Source organism: Equus przewalskii, chromosome 6, assembly GCF_037783145.1.
Source record: "Equus przewalskii isolate Varuska chromosome 6, EquPr2, whole genome shotgun sequence".
Classification (NCBI taxonomy): Eukaryota; Metazoa; Chordata; class Mammalia; order Perissodactyla; family Equidae; genus Equus; species Equus przewalskii.
The window spans coordinates 70,663,905-70,680,651 of NC_091836.1; the positions used below are offsets into that span (position 1 = coordinate 70,663,905).

Below are 16,747 nucleotides of genomic sequence, written 5' to 3' on the forward strand. Positions count from 1 at the left end.
AGGACTGGGGACCCCACCTGACTCCTCTCTGTGCCCAGCAGAGCCAGGCACCGAAGTCAGTTGGCTTTAAAGTGGGGGAGGACCTGGGGTCTGGAGAGGGGATGTCCAGTGTGAGACCACCACTGAGTCCGCCAGTGGGAAGGCAGGTGGCAGAAGAGAAGAAGTGAGGAAAGGACCCTAGTGTGTGTGTGGGTGGAGGGATGAGAGGTTCCTGGGCTGTATCTGCATCTTCCACACACACAATAGGGCACAGCTAACAGGTAACAAGACCTTTACTATAAGTTACACCCTCAAACTGGCTCCCAGACTAGGGGAGCCTCCAGACAGGCATGTGACCTCAATTTCCAGACGTTCATCTCTTGGACTGGGCGTTCTCTTTGGAGATGAGTCCACTGTGGCAACCAGACCTGCCCCAGATGCCCTGCGAGGACCTCTGGCTCAGCCCTGACTCCTTACCAGGGTCTTCTGGTTAACCTGTGACTCCCCACTCAGGGAGCTCAGGCCCAGACTTGGCTGCGTGACCTTGGTAAGTCACTTTCCTCTCTGAGCCTGTTTCTCCATTTGACTTGATTAAGCTGGGCTCCAGCCTAAGTACCTTGGCATGCATGGCCAGCTATTCATGTGGGAGTCAGGCCAGGGGCGGCACTGGTCCTGAACGCTTCCCTTTCTTGAAACCTTATTCCCCAACTTACACATACAACGGGTGACTGGGGGCCGTGGGGACCATTGAGCTCTGGGGACCATAGAGAATGTCCTGAGTCCCTCCCAAATGACAGAGCATTGGGGTCGCGGCTCCCTTGACCATCCAGCATGAGTCATGCTGGTCCATATCTGGGGAGACCGTCCCATTTGAACAAGTCCTAGTGCCTATGGCACCCCCCTATAAACCTGCTCAGGCCCGAGGGGTTCAGGTCCTACAGCTGGATGTCCTTAGTGTTCATACTACCAGCAGGCGTGGACTCTGTCTGCCTAGAGTCCTCACTGCTGGCCAACGCATTTTCTATCCTCTTGATGTCAGTTATGTTAGACCTGCGCAGGCCCAGCCTGCGGTGAGCCTGGGCAGCGGGGATGGGGTCTGTGGGTGGCTTGGCATCACGAGCAAAGCGCACGAGCCTCTGCCCAGCCAGGAAGTAGAGCACAGGGTCAAGGCAACTGTTGGCGCTGGCCAGCGGCCGGGTGATCTTGTAAGCCATGTTGATGGCGTTGAGGGTGTGGCAGCTGAGGTCCAGAGAGCGGAAGGAGTAGTAGAGGGTGCGGGTGACGTGGAAAGGCAGGAAGCAGAGGGCGAAGACAGCCAGGACCACCGCAATGGTGCGCACCGACTTGCGCTTGGCCCGCGGCAGGCCTCCCGTGGTCCCATAGGCTGGCTTCAGCAGCCGCCGGGCCATGAGCACATAACAAACCAGGATGACGGCAAAGGGCACCAGGAAGAGCAGGCCCATCATGACAGAGCTGTAGGCCACGAAGTGGCTGAAGAGCTCGGGGGCCGAGGTGTCATGGCAGGTAATGCGGCCACCGCGTGTGCTGGTGGTGACGAAGTAGAGAACGGGTGCCTGGCAGGCCAGCACCAGCACCCACACGGCGGCTGCCACCCGGCGGGCATAGTGGGACCGGCCCCAGCGCAGCGAGAGGAGTGGGCGTAAGACGCCCAGGCACCGGTGCACGCTGATGCACGTGAGGAAGAGGATGCTGCCGTACAGGTTGGTGTAGAAGAGGAAGCGCACCAGCTTGCAGAGCACCGTGCTGAAGGGCCAGTGGTCGCCGCCGGAGTAGTAATAGACCAGCAGCGGCAGGGAGGCCGCGTACAGGGTGTCCGATACGGCCAGGTGGAACATGTACGTGGTGGAGGCGTTCCAGGTCTTGAGGCGGCACAGGAAGATGTAGAGTGCCACGGCGTTCAGACAGAGCCCCAGCACGCACACCACGCCGTAGGACACGGGCAGCAGCACGTACTTGAAGTTCTCGTTGAAGCGGCACTTGTAGCCCAGCTCATCCCCATCCCAGGTGCCATTCTTGGTGCCATTCCAGAGGCCCAGGCCTGTGGCCATCGCCCTGCAGGGAAGGGAGGGTGGGGAGAAGAGTCGTCAGGGTCACGGCTGGGGGCTCAATGGGGAGGCCTGACACACCTCCCTGACCAGGGTCACAAGGGACCCCAAGTGCCCAGAGTCCCTTGGTTGAGATCTGCCCAACCACACTCAAGGCCTTCAATGCCATCTGACTGGCTCTCTCCTTAGACCCAAAGGACCCAGAACCTTGGAACCCTGGAACCTTGACAATGCAGGAGATCCATGAAGATCAGGATCATACAATTTTAAAACTTAAGAACACCCTGAGGGCCAGATCCAGCTCACCAGGCTGTGTTTGTAAATAAAGCTTTATTGGAACACAGCCTGACCCATTCGTTTACGAACAATTGAATAGTTGTGATAAAGACCGTATGTTCTGGAAAGCCTAAAATACTCACCATCTGGCCTTTTACAAAAACAAAGCTTGGCCACCCTGTTCTAGAACCTCAGGAGCATGGAGTCACAGATCCAGGTTTCTGAGCTCTACAACCTGAGGATCTGGGTTGTCCCAGGGAAGGAGCATGTCAGATTCATGGAAAGGGGCCTTCATGGTTGATGAGGCTCCACTGTACGCCAGTGCCCACCGCCTGCTGAGGCGTTTCTGGCCAGCGGGCAGCCCACACCTTCCTGGAGGCATTAGAAAGTTCTGTCCTTTGGCTCATCTGTCTGCTCTCTGGGGAGGCTCTGGCCCTGTGCCTGGTATTTTGGCATTTGAGGGAGTATTTCCAAGGGTCTCCCTCTTCAGCCACTAATTCATTCGCTCAGTGAGTAGTTTTAATTAATTTGAAAATTTTTTTTTCCTTTTTTTCCCCAAAGCCCCCGGTACATAGTTGTATATTCTTAGTTGTGGGTCCTTCTAGTTGTGGCATGTGGGACGCCGCCTCAGCATGGCTTGAAGAGCAGTGCCATGCCTGCGCCCAGGATTCGAACCGACGAAACACTGGGCCACCTGCAGCGGAGCGCACGAATTTAACCACTTGGCCACAGGGGCTCGCCCCTCAGCAAGTAGTTTTTAGAGACTTCTATATACTGGCACTTCCTGCATCTGTAAAGAGCAGTCCTGCTCCCCGGCCTGTGAGGCTACTAGATGGGACTGTGACCCCACTGAAGGTTCCGGGGAAGTCTGGGGAGGAGGTGGGAGTGAGGGCGGAGGGGAGCTTCTTTTGTGGGGCAAATTCAGCTTCTGCAGGCCCACCCAGCTTCTCTTCACACAGCGTCACCATCCTGACGTTCCCCTACCTTGTCCCTACTGGGCGTATAGCACACCCGTGGGGCCTCACTGCCCAGCAGACAGCACCAGGGGGACGGGCTGTTCACCGTCCACCTCTCCCCACCCCCACCAATGTGACCAATGAGAGCTCTCTCTCAGCTGGGACGCAGGGGACAGATATCCCAGTCTGGAGGGCAAAGATGTGCCCAAAGACCCCAGAAGGAAGGCGGAAATCCTAGCTGAAGTCCCAGGTAGGCAGGTTTGGGACAAACACAAAGACTAACTTACTAACAGTGTGAAGGGGCGGGGGAGCTGACATTTTTCAAACCCCGCTCCTATGTGTGCTTTATAAATGTTACTTCACTCCATCCTTACAAGATGCTCCTGGGAGCCAGGGTATTGTGCCCAGTTTTCTGATAAAGATGCTGAGACACAGATCATTCAAGCAATTTGGCCAAGGTCACACAGCTGAGGATGGGCTGCAATTCCTGTTCAGGTCTGTCCCACAATCTAAGGGGCCACAGGAGGGAGGTAGTGAACTCCCTGCTTACGGGAGTATGCAAGCGGCTCCCTAACAGAGTCTGCAGAAGGGGTCATGTCCTGTGTGTGGGTGTGTCTGAGAGGGCAGACAATGTGTAGTGCTCCCCACCCTGAGAATCTGGGGCTGTACAATTCCCCTCATTCTGGAACCTGGGGTCCTGAGAGGCTGGGACTTGGAGATTCTGCAGAGCCGGCAACGTCCTCTTCCTTAGACCCTGAGCTTCCTGCCCTACCTGGCCTCTCAGCAGTTCAGGGCCCGTGAGGTTGAGATTTAGGGGGGGCTGAGGAACACAGCCCCCTTCTTTCCCCAGACCTCACCCCCCACCCCAGATCTTCCCTGTCTCCTGTTGTCAGCAAAGGTACAACAGGAGGAAGGGAGCGTGCACTCGTGAGCTCCCTCCCATGGACACGGTTCCTCCCCAAGGAGCCAGCACAGGCCCGGGGTGAGGAGGGAGAAGCTTACGTGGTGCCAAGTTGAGAGCAGGCAGGTAGGGGGGGCTCTGGCAGGGCCAAGCTGCTGGGACCCCCTTGCTCGGGGCCATGACTCAAGACTCAGCATTAAGGCACTTCCTGCATCCCACCCCTGCATATGCAGCCCAGCGTCATCTCTACCCTTGCTGCTGGAGCCGCTGCGTCAGCCTCCCTGACTCCAGTCCCTGACTCGCCTGCTTGGAGCCCTCCCTGGCCCCTGCCTGCTCTCAGGAGAAAACCAGCTCCTCGGTCAGGCACTGGAGGTTTTTGCAACCCAGCTCCTGTGACCTGCAGTCTCCTGAATGTGCCCAACACTGTTCCCCTCCCAGACTTAGTTCATCTTGCTCCTTCAGCCTGGAATCCATTCAGGCTCCTCAGCTCTACCTGTTGAAACTACAACTCTTTATCCCGCAGCGCAGCAAACTGCAGTGATAAAGAAGAACCTGGCCTCCGGAGCCAGACGCCTTTGTGTCCTCCCCTGTAAAGGGAGGCGATCAATGGAGCCGACATCATAGGACTGCCGGGAGCATTAGGTGGGTAATTTGTGTAAAATGTCTGGAGCGGGGCCTGGCACACAGCAGGTACACTGTGGCGCTAGCTTCAGGGCTCCGCTCAGATGTGGCCTTTTCCTGAAATCCTTGGGAAACTCTCTCAGGCCACCGTGGAGGAGTGACAGAAGGTCTTGACTGGAGACCGTGGAGCAGGTGAGTGTGGTGGGCCAGGGGAGTGACCTTAAGGCCCAATCTGGGGCCTGGGGACCTGAGAGGGGAGAGATCTGAGGGCTGTTGGGGAGGGAGTCTGGATGGAGGAGGGGCAGGAGAGGGAGGTGGCCGGGATGCCCGGCTCAGGGGTGGGGAAGAGGAGCAGGTGGGGGAGGGGGGAATTCAGTGTCAGACATGGTAAGTGTGGGGTGCCCTGCAGGGGTGTCACGGGATGTGGGATGGGTGAAGGCTGGGACCATTAGATCTGGTGCTTTGGGAGGTGGGCTGGGCATTGCCCGCTCACAGAAGCTGCAGGAGGAGTGTAGAGGCCCGAGGGTGAGACTGAGGAGATGTGGAGGGGCCACATTCCCCCCCAGACACCAGCTTGGAGTGTCCAGCTCTGCCATAGAATGCCGGGTGACATCAGGCATTTCCTGCCGTCCCAGGGAAGGCTCAGACCTCCCAGGGGCTGACTCCTCCAGCCTTGGAGAACTGTGGCCCTAAAACTTCCCCCAGGAGGTCCTCTGCCCCACTGGAGACAGAGAGGGTGGCCCTGTCCCTGCTCCATGCTGCGGGCACACACACCCAGTCCCGCCTCCACACTGCTGCTCTGCTCCTGCCCCAGGGCCGAGGCCTCTCCTCAGAGTCGGGGGCGGGGCCCTCATCCTCCCTTCATAGTCCACATCTCATTGCTCTCCTCAAAGAGTTTCTTGCTAATCACTAACTGGAATTTCTGACACTGATGAAACTGGTGGAGACTTCCCCAAGTCTCTCATGAGCCAAAGGAGCTGCCCTTCCCACCTCTTTTGAGATCCCGGACTCCACCCTCCCAGGCCAGCTGGGGACTCCATCGCTGTGGCCCCGACCAGGAGGATCTACCTGCCCTCTCCCTCCACGGGCTCGTCCACCAACCTCTGAGTACCTCTTTCCTGGCCCCCCTGCCCAGCTTATGGAGACAGCCAAGTCCCCAGCCCTCTCCCTCAGCACCCCCTCCTCTGGCTTTCCTGACCCTGATGCCCCTGGGGCCCCACCCCCAGCTCCCTGGAGACCAGCTCCCACCTAACTTTGTCCACCATCACTCACCAGTCCCTCTGTGCCGGTTCTGGCTGGCCCTGCCCCGTAGAGCTCCTGATCTGGAGGGAGATGTGAGCCACGTAAAGTGCCCTGCCAGGCTTCCCTGCCTCATGTGCGAGTTGTTTCTTCTGCCTGGAAAGCCTGTCCAGAACCCACCTACACTGCACTCCATCCTGCCCATCCCCAAGGCTCTTCTCAAATGTCACCTCATCTCTGAAGCTCTCCTGGTCCACCCCCCGGGCATTCCTCACACCCTGTTGGTAATTTGTCCTTCCACCCTCTACCCCAATTTATTCCAGGTGCTCCCAGAGGGCCGGGTCCATCTGATTCTTTTCTCTGTCCCTATCATCCAGCAAGAGGCCTGATCCAAGGCAGGTATGACATGAATGAGAGAATGAATGAATGAATGAATGAATGAAGCATGCACAAGAGGCTACTGGAGCCCAGAGGAGGCTAAGCTTTATGACGGTGGCTCTTCTTTCCCTGATTCCTCTGAGGGCCTCCCAGAGGGCAATGACCCTTAAAGATTTCTCGGCTGCTGACCCTAGATGGCCAGGGGTCAACCCAGCCCACCTGAGAGACCTGCTCCTGCCCTAGACAGGCCCTGGACTGTCTCTCTTTGAAGCGCCCTGCCCTTCTCTGGACAGGCCAGGGAAACACCAGGAGGAGGGGAATTAGACCCAGGCATTCTGGAGCCGATCAGCTGTCTGAGCCAGCCACATTCTTTTATCTCACCCATCTCTGGCTCAGATCATGGGTCAGTGTGGGTCAGGAGCTCCTAATCCTGGAGCGCCCCCACCCTCACTGTGTAAGGGCCACGCCTGGGCTGAGCAGCTTCCATGCAGCATCTTCATTTCATCCCCTACCTTCAGCCCTCAGTACATACAGTCATAGAGGTTAGGCTATTTGCTCAAGGTCACACTGCCAGCAATTGGAAAAACTGGGCTTGACACCCAGGGCCCTCTGGCTCCAACATCTGAATTCATCACAGCCTGGGATGAGGGAGCAGGGCAGGGATCCCCTTGATCTAACCTGGGTTCGGTGTACACACATGCACATGTGCGCCTGCCCGAGCCTCCCCACCGGTGGACCCTGCCCTTCCACACCCGTACCTGACAAGCCTCTGCTTTCGCTGTCAGGATGCTCAGCACTTGCTCAGGTTCCTCACTCATGAATGCACACGCCTGGACCAGGCTGCAGGGAACTCTGCAGGCAACAGGAAAAACAGGCCCCCTGCCTGGGGCCGCGCCCAGCTTCCAGCCTTTCTCAGGGCAGGCAGTGCCATGGGCTCCTGAGACACAGGGAAGCAGAGACAGCGTGGGAAGTCATCATGGGACATCATGGGAAGTCAGCCAGGCCTCGCCCTCCCAGGGCCTCACCTGCTCCAACCTCCTCCGCTCTGACCTTGGCCCAAAAGAGGCAGAGAGGTGACCTAGGGTGCTCGTCCCAGTAGGAGTGCCCTCTGCCCATCCACATCCCCAGCCATCCACCCTCAGCTCACACTCTCCAGGGATGGCTGTTCTGAGCCTCCTTCCCTGGGCACCCCCTTGCACAGAAGCGTGGCTCTGCGGGGGGAGATCCCGTGGAGCTGAGCCAAGACACCAGTGCCGCCTCCCTCAGTTCCCGTCCGTGCCTCAGCCCCACAGCAGGAAACAGTCAGTACCCTCCTTGCCCAGCATAGACTTGACAGTAGTTCAGCCAACACGGTTTTGCTCAAGTTAGGTCTCTATCTGGAATATCCTTCCTCCCTACTCCCGCATCCAGTCATTCCTCCATGGGTGCTGTAAACACACATGAACACACACAGGCATGGACACTCCTGGACATCCAGACACACAGTCACACTCAGATGTACACACAGTGCACACACACACAATGCTAGACAGTCAGGGCCTGGGAGAGCCTTTAGAAATCACCTGCACCTGGGGCCGGCCCCGTGGCCAAGTGGTTAAGTTCGCGTGCCCCATTTTGGCGGCCCAGGGTTTCATCTGTTCGCATGCTGGGCGCAGACATGGCACCGCTCAACAAGCTATGCTGACGCGGCGTGCCACATGCCACAACTAGAAGGACCCACAACTAAAATATACAACTGTGCACTGGGGGGCTTTGGGCAAAAGAAAGAAAATAAAATAAAATCTTAAAAAAAAAAAAAGAAATCACTTGCACCACATTCTCATTTGACAGAGGGGGAAACTGAGGCCCAAGGCCTCATAGTAAGTCAGGGACAGAGCCAAGATCAGAAACCAGGCCTTCCGAATTCTGGCCCTGGCTTTTGTCTTGCCTGAGAGCCCCTCAGTGAAGGGACAGTTACCTGGTGGAGGGACCCCTCTGTGTGGGCGGGCCCCAGCATCCACCAGAACCTTAGACACATCACAGGGGAACAAGAACACCCCCTTCCTTTTCCCATCTGCTTCATTTCCCAACAATGGGGGCATGGGGGCTGAGACAGTCCAGGCCAGGTCCCCAAGCTGGTAGTGCGGTGCAAGTGTGGGGGAAAGTGGGGACAGGAGCTGGGGGGCTGTGGGAACAGGGCAGGGGGTGGGGGCGCCGGAAAATGCCCCTGGGCCACTGTTTTCCTGGTGTCCCTTGCCCCAGGAGCCTCAGGCTGACATGGGCCAGCAGCTGGTAGCTATTTGCCAGTCTGCTCTAGAGTCTAGCGGCAAGGTGAAAGAAGTTCACCTTTTCACTCCGCTCCACTCAGGGTCACACCGTGTCTTGTCCTCCTTAGGAGATGCCTTCACCCAACAGATAAGGTGGAGCACGGCACTTCCTCCAAGCTGCTCTCTGATTTCTAAGACCCATCTTCACCACCCATCCTTCCAGGTTTCAAACTTCCAATAGATCCATGACAACCGCTCCCTTTCCCACACACGTGAAACCCATCACTCCCCAAGTCCTGTCAGCTGACCCTGAGTGAAGAGGCTCAGACATGCCACTGCTCCCAGCCCGTGGCCTTACGCCTGTGTTTCTCCTCCAGACCACTGCACCAGCCTCCTCAATGGTCTGCTTGTCTCCACCCTACCCTTCCCGTCCATCTTTCATCCTGCAGTCACAAGTCTTCCTAAAACACAAATCTGACCACACACTGTGGAGTTCAAAACCTTCCATGGCTCCCTATTGCCCTCAGGCTACGTCCAAGCTCCTGAGCCTCGCACTCAAGGTGCTGACTGGTCCCTGCCCCACCTCCAGACAACTCATCTCTCTGCCTCCACCCTCATCTTCCTGTCTCAAGCACAGCAAAAGCAGTCCCATTGTCATATCTTTGCTTAGGAATACCCTTCCTTATCTTCTAACACACAACAAGAGTTGAGTGCTTTCTCTGTGTCAAGTTCCATGTCAGGGGGCTTCACAGACCTCTTCTCCTTTAATCCTGAGACGCTCAAACAGGCTAAATAACCTCTCCAGGGTCACAAAGCTGGATGGCACAGCAGCCCTGGTCTGTCTGACTTCAGGAGCTAAGCCCCTGACCACTACCTCCTACCTTCCAAAGCCCAGATCCTCTCCTCCAGGAAGCTCCCTGATCAGCCCTCCTTGAGCTCCATGGCTCTGCCTGTCTGGGCAGTTCTCCACGAGAGGGAACAGCCTACTGGCAGGGCCCAGCATCCATCTTCCTGGTACTTCCCCAGTGAGGAGCGGCCATGATGGTTACTGTACCCATCTCCTGGGTAAAACAACTAAGGCCAGAAAGGGTAGCCCAAGGTCTCACCCAAGGTAACCGGTGAGTCAAGGGCAGAGCCCAGCAGACCACCTGCCCCCTTGACCTGGCTCTGCCTCTGCCCCACACTGGGTCTTTCTCCCTGTGGCCCCAGCCTAGCGAGCCCAAAGCCAGGAGGAGGGACCGGGGCAGTTCCCAGGCCAGCTGCAGAAGTTCCACGGTGTCTGGATGACATTCCAGGTTCCCCACAAGGGTGGCTCTCAAATGTACGGCCCACTCGCCTACCCACCTGGCTGGCCCTGTCCAGCCTGGCAGGGGAGAGTGACCTGTCACCATTCTCGAAACCCCTGCCTGCCTCTGCTGGGGGTGGGATGCTGAGGAAAAACAGAAGGCCTGGACCTTCCATCGAGGCGCAGGGGAGTGCGCTGGGCAGGTGAGAAATCCCAGTTCTGCCATTGCCAGCTGTGGGAATGAATGGACAAGCCTCAGCTCCACAACTTGAGTCCCAATTTTCTCTCAGTCTAAGGAGAGTACCTGCCCCATAAGATTACTGAGTTAGCTAAAGGAGATCATTTAGACTTATTTTATGAAATGATGAAAAGAGATGCGATTTCTGGAAGTAGAGAAGGCAGCGAGGACAGGGCTATCTGGGAAGACAAGAGGGGCGGGAAACCCACTGGAATTATGGGCAGAGTAGCAAGCTCACAGCCAGACTGACCACAGGTCAAGTTTCTCACACTGAAGGCCATCCTCAGAAGGGAGGGCAGTCCAGGGACCCCCAGCAGGAATTTGACGCCACCACCACACTCTTCAGTCACTCACCCTTTACAGAGGTTGCTATATCTATGTCTGTCCCTGGGGAGGGCACTTGGGGACTCCGAGGTGGGTCAGACCCTTCCATGATCTCAAGGAGCTCACTGAGAAGGGGGGCAGTGGGGGGATGGGAGGAGATCCAGAAATAGGCGATGACAACTCAGGGTGATCAGGACTGAAGGAAGTAGGGTCACCAGGGCTGAAGGAGCCAAGAGGACCCCTACTGGGAACAGGGAGGTAGTCAGGGAAGGCTTCCTGGAGGACAGGACACCTGCATTTTGGAAGATGGGTAGGAGTCAGGCGGGTAGAGAGAGAAGAGGAGCAGAGTGAGCAAAAACCAGGAAGACAGCTCACAAAGCATGTTTGGGGAGCTGTCAGTCATCCCTATGGCTTGAGTAATGTGGAGGGAAAGGCTGGGTAGGAGGACAGGAAGGATCTTGGAAGTCATCCTCTGCTTCCTCCCAAATGTCCGCCACGGGGCTGACGGCCAGAAGCCTCCCAGCCTTGCCTGGTGTGCTTTCTGCACCACAAACACTGGGTCTGGCCTGAGAAAACAGCTGAGGGGGTGACCTCAGATATTATCAGCAAGTGCTGTTGCAATGTGAATCCTCTGCAGCCTGCTCCAGGAGGCCCGTGGGCTCTGTAGCCCCTTTCAGAGGCTCTCTCCCTCTTGGGAGCTCTCCGGATCCTGGCTGGGGAGGCCACTCACCGGGAAAGCATCTGAGTGTGCAGATCTCAGATCAGCCAGGCTGGTCCTCCCACCTTACAGATCAGGAGCCCGAGACTCCTTGAGAGGAAGGGCCTTACTCAAGGTCTGGTGTTCTAATTATTCTCAGCGTGGGGTTGAGCAACCCCTCCCCAACTCCAGGGCAGCACCTCAAACTGCCTGTCCTACCTCTGAGCCGGCACGGCCCAGTGCAGCCCGGCACAAAGCTACAGAACCAGTTCAGAACCACAGTGCCCTGGACTCCTCTCTGACCCATCACACCCAAACGCCTCCAGCCAGACTCAAGAGGAAAGAACCCTGGGTTTGGGCTCCAACTCGGAACCACCCATGCTGTGCAATCTTGGTCAAGTCAGCTCTCCCCTCTGAGCCTCAAGTTCTTCGCTGGTCAAACAGGGAGAATCATTGCTACACCAGACAGCTCATGAAAAATGAGTAAGACAAGGGGGCAAGTGGGTGCTCCACGGAGCCAGCAAATCACGGCCTGTCCCCATGTGAGGGCTGTGCCCGCCTGTCATGGCAGAGAGACACCGGGACACTTCTCGGAAGGGGCCCTCGTGGGTGACCCAGCAGAGGGGCAGGGGTCATGGTCAGAGCAGTGAGGGAAGGTCCTGGAAGGGGCTGTGATCAGGTCTGAAGAGAAGCTGGAAGGGTCCAGCTTGGGTAGAAAAAGGGACAAAAGTGTAGACTAGGATCCAGTGAGTCTGATTCTGAGCTGTCCCACTCAGTGCTTCTGGGTTCTGATTCCACTGGTTCCGACAATCCAGTTCCACGAGTCTCTGGTTCTGGGACTGATGCTCAGTGTTTCTCCAGTTCTGTCACTTGTTGCTTCTGACAGCCATTGGCTTTGAGAGTCTCAGAACCACAGGAGTCTGGACTCTCAGAGTAACACAGTCATAAATCACTTTCCCAGGAGCCACAACGTCGGCAAACACTTGTCTACGCCCCCATGTGCCAACCTCAGAGGGATCCTCAAACCCAGACTCAGATCAGACTCAGTCAGGCCCTTGAGGAGCTCCAGTCTGGATGGGGAGAAAGACAGACATGGACCAAGTCCACTTGGGTGATTAAGCCATGACCAACGGAAGCTCAGGCCCATGGAGCCCAGAGGAACCCCTAACCGGCCTGGGAGGTGGTCGGGGAGCACTTCCTGGAGGAGTCATTTGAGCTGGGACTTGATGGATGATTTGGAGTTTATCAGGTGGATAAAAAAGGTAGGAGGGCATTGAAGGCAGAAGGAGAAGCACGTGCAAAGGCTCAGTGGTATGATGGTGTGGCCTGTCGGGGGAAGGCTAGGGGGACATGTGACGCTGGTGTGGAGGGTTAGGTGGCACAGAATGTGTGGTGGCCCAAGGGACTCAAATGAAAAGGCTTGAATACCAAGTTGAGGAGCCTGGCCTCTATCCTAAGGACAATGGAGAGCCTGCCTCTGCTGGGCCTGGGGTGCTGTGAGGGAAAACAGAGGACCTGGACCCAGAACACCATCAAGGGGCAGGGGAGGGAGCTAGGCAGGTGGGAAATCCCAGTTCTGCCATTCCCAGCTGTGGGACTTTAAGCAGAGAAGGACATGGTTAGAGCTGTCCTTTACGAAGATAGTGCCAGGTGGAAGGTGGATAGGATGGGGGAGTCTAAAGGGAGGGAGACCAAGGAGGAGACTACACACACAATGGTCCAGTGAGAGGAGCTGGTCCCTTGGCCCCAGATTCCCTGTGAGGTGGGAAGCATCCTTGCCAGCCCGCAGCCCAGCCACAGCAAGATTCCTCCTCCCACAAGCTGGGGCTGGGGAAGCCAGGCGCTCACTGGGAAGCCACAGCAACACCAGGAGCTTCCCCCGAGGCAGGGGGAGAAGAGAGGGTCACATGTGCCCCAAGAAGCCTGAAGGAGGCCCTCCTCCCACGCCCTAGTGCCCAGGCAGTGTCCCTGTCACTGGGTAGAGGGCCAAGGAAGAAGCAGCTGCCCAGGAAGGCCCAGGCTGCCCACCCTCCCAGCAGGGACTCCAGCTATTCACCCTGGCCCAGAAATGACTCAGGCCCAGGGGATGGTGTGACAGAGGAGTGGAGGAACTCCTGGCTCAAGAGCCAACTGTAGCTCTCCGTGGAGCAGGCGCTCCTCTTTCACGCTACGCCCACTTTCACCGGGTTATTCATTTCCCAAGAACTCAGTGGCACCTGCTCTGTGCCCAACCCGTGCTGGGTGATGTGGACAAAGAGAGAACGCAGGCCTGGCCTGGCCTAGTCCTGCAACTGACCTCTACGATGGGTAGAGAGGTCAGGGAGGGCCCCCACTGCCAGCCTCCCCCCAGTCAGGGCCCAGTGGCTAAAAGAGGCCAGCCCTGAGGACACAAAGGCAGCCCAAGAAGGAGGTGTGGGCCAAGGGGTGCACTAGACAGGCCCACAGAAGGCAGTTCGGGGAGAGGAAAGATTTCACCAGGGGCACCTCCATCTCCTCTCACCAGATCAGCGAGGCTGCCCTGGCCCTGTGGGCAGCCTGAGGAGGCAATATCTTATCAGCAGCTGGGTAATCAGGCCACAGGCAAGACCTAAAGACAGGTTTTCAGGGCAGGATTCAAACGTCCTTCAGCCTGAAAGCTAGAAGACTAGGCCTTACTCAGATGGGGCTTCTGTCTTGAACGGGGAAGGATAAGCTGGGGCAGGTAGGCAGGAGTCCCAGCCATTACCTCGGCTACGTGACCTTGGGCAAGCTACTCTCTGAGCCTCCCTCACAGGGTCGGTGGAGGATAAAATGAGGGACGTCTATAAATTGTTACTAGTAAGCCGTCTCTGAAGAGGGGTATGGAGAGAGGAAGGCAGTCAACAGTTAAAATTCCAGCAACGAGCAGGATCGCATGCTATTGTACCCGTGTTCTGGCATAGTCTTCCAAATGCCTTCAAATCTAGGAGTATCACCCTTCTCCGCTGTGCACTGCCCTTGACAACTTACAAAGCCCCTCCCGGGCCACTATCTTAAGAAGCCTCAGAGCAACCTCGCATTTGAAGAGTCGAGGATCACCATGCCCAACTTACAGACGGCAAAACGGACACCTCCAGGGGCACAGTGGCCTCTCTAAGGGCTACAGCCAGGAAAGAAGCCAAATCAAAGCACTCACGGAGTCACCCAGGAGGCCTTGGTGATGTTCTCGCACTCTTTCAGCTGGTCCTTGGGGATCCAGAAGCCTCAGAGCCCTGTGCACACTGGGCAGAAAGAGGACAGGAGTGGAGGGGCCATGCCTCACCCTGCAGCTCAAGCTTGGCAGCCATTTATGAAGGTCGCCTACTATGATCCACCAACCCCTCTGGCCAGACCCCAGGACAGCCCAACATAGGAGGAACAGGAGAGTGACAAGCCTTCCATGCCAGGGCCTCCCCATGCACACACTCTCAACATGGGACCTTACTGGTTCTGGTCTCCTTTTAGATGGTGGCAGGGCAGGAACTGCCCTGAGGTCACCCAGCAAGTTGGGGGCAGAGCTGAGATGAGATCAATCATAGGTCTCCAGGCTCCGACTAGGGGAAGGAGAGTCCTAAGTGTCCCCAAATTCCTCAGCAGAAGCATCTGAGGGCTCAGGGAAATGTTTGGCCAAGGAGGAAAGGGCTCAGAATTTAAACAACGCCTGGATGGTTCTGGGGTCAATATCACAAATGCCCTGCCCTCCGCGCACTGAGCACTACTCATTTCATTCTCTGCCCTGCAGCCAGAGACATCTTTCTGAAACCTGCTCTGCATGAATCTCCCCTGCTCACAAACCTTCCACGGCTCCCTATTGCCTTCTGGATAAAACCCAAGTTTTCAGCCTGCACAGTCGGGGTCCTGTGGTGTCCCAGGACACACTGTTTTGACAACCTGTGCCACTCGGTCAGATGATCTGGTTCCAGTTTCCCCTCCTTTGTAATAACATGGAGCTCCATTACAGATAGGCCTTCATTGGGGAAGTTGCGGACAGGGGGCAGGGGATATGGGCTGCTGCTGCTCTTTCAGTTCAGCAAAGCCCTGAATAGGGTGCTGGCAACACAGAGGTGAGTGAGACCCAGTTCCTGCCCTCCAGGGAGCCTCCGATCTAGGGGTTGGGAAGGAGGAGGCAGACAGAGACCATGACAGTCCAAGGTAGGACCATGCTGTCAGCACTGGGACTTCCAGAGCCCGGAAGAGGCTCCAACCCAGCTAGGGGATCAAGGAAGGCTTCCCCGAGGAGGGGACATCTGAGCTGGGTCCCAAGGCTGGGTAGTTTTCTAGCAGAGGAAGACGAGAGTAGGAGGGCATTTCAGGCAGTGAGCATTGACTATGCAATGGGCAGAAGCAAGAAACTGCCTAGTGTGTGCAGCAGACTACATGCAGTTACCAGAGGATGAAGAGTCAGGCGGGAGAGGTGCCTGGAGGGGTTGGCAAGGACCAGTTCTTGGAAGCCTTGAGTCCCAGGCTAAGAGGTTCGGGGTTGGTCCTGTGGAAGTTTAGCCCAGGGAAGAGAACGTTGGGATTTGGGTTTCAGAAAGCTCCCTCCAGGGACTGACTCCACCCTCACCCCCAAGCTGTGAGCCTGCCCAAGAGGACAGTGGTACTAAACATGACCCACACAGCACCTCCTCAATAGCCCTCAAGTTCCACGTCATTCTTACCCTCCTTTTACAGATGAAGTCACTGAGGCTCAGAGAAGGGATGTTCCCTGCCCAGGGTCACGCAGCAGCCAAGGCAGGATTGGAATATAGGTCTCTGAGTCTCCAGAGAGCTTTTGTGGGCCCTGTTTGCTCAAAGAATCTCCCTTCCCAGCCACTCCCACCCACAGATAACTGAGACTTCACCAGGGCCCCACACTGGCCCTCAAAAGCTCCCCATTATTCTAGCCTAGATCCAAAACAAACCAGGCACTCAGGCGGTGAGCCGAGGGAAGCTGGGGATGCCATGCTGAAAGGAAGAGCCGCCACCAGCCCCACAGACCCCAAACTGGCAGTGCTAGTTCGCAGCAGGGCCTGGCCCTTGGGGCTGCCTCCTGGAGGGCCCCAAGCCTGCCCCTGGCAGCCCTAGTTGGGGAGGGGAGGGAGGGCATCGATTTTCTCCAGACCGTTCCTACAGCACCGCCTGCCAGATTAAAAGTCCCCTGAAAGAAGCTTAACTGTCCTAACAGGCCACTGCCCCAGCCCCTCAAGTCTTACCGACAATCAGAGTGAAGGGGCGCAGCGGGCCCCCAGGGTTCCCCTGTCCCCCGCCGCGGGGCGCGCACACCAGAGCGCACACACACAAACAAGATCCTCAGGTTCAGCCACCGGCGCCGCAGGGGCGCGCGCACTCACCGGGGCATCCGCGCGCGCTCCCCCGATCCGCGCTCCCCCGGAGACCGAGCGCGCCCACGGTGCCACGCGCTCCCCCGCCGCTCGGGAGCGGCCCCGGTCGGACTGACCCCCGCGCGCGGCTCTCTGCCGCCCAGCGCCGCGCCGGTACCGCCGCGGTCCCGGGCCGCGCCCGCTGGCCTCTCCCCGCCTCCGGGCCCCTCCAGGCGGCCCG

The 16,747-nt window shown here is 57.4% G+C and overlaps 1 protein-coding gene across 13 annotated transcripts in view; it reads right to left on the minus strand.

Moving 5' to 3' along the window:
- Positions 1-254: 254 nt before the first annotated feature.
- Positions 255-16,747, minus strand: part of P2RY2 (purinergic receptor P2Y2) — a 35,143-nt gene continuing 18,650 nt past the window's right edge. For 2 of the 13 annotated variants that reach the window (XM_070624183.1, XM_070624182.1), the window contains exons 2-3: positions 7,175-7,353; positions 255-2,052 (exon numbers count right to left, since the gene is read on the minus strand). In XM_070624183.1, the coding sequence (XP_070480284.1) occupies positions 915-2,048 (1,134 nt within the window). In that variant the 5' untranslated portion in view covers positions 2,049-2,052; positions 7,175-7,353 and the 3' untranslated portion in view covers positions 255-914. Of the gene's footprint in view, positions 2,053-7,174; positions 7,354-14,360; positions 14,446-15,590; positions 15,690-15,864; positions 16,263-16,398; positions 16,746-16,747 lie in introns of those variants that run through there. The other 11 variants (XM_008535481.2, XM_008535483.2, XM_070624180.1 and 8 more) reach the window with 11 other exon arrangements.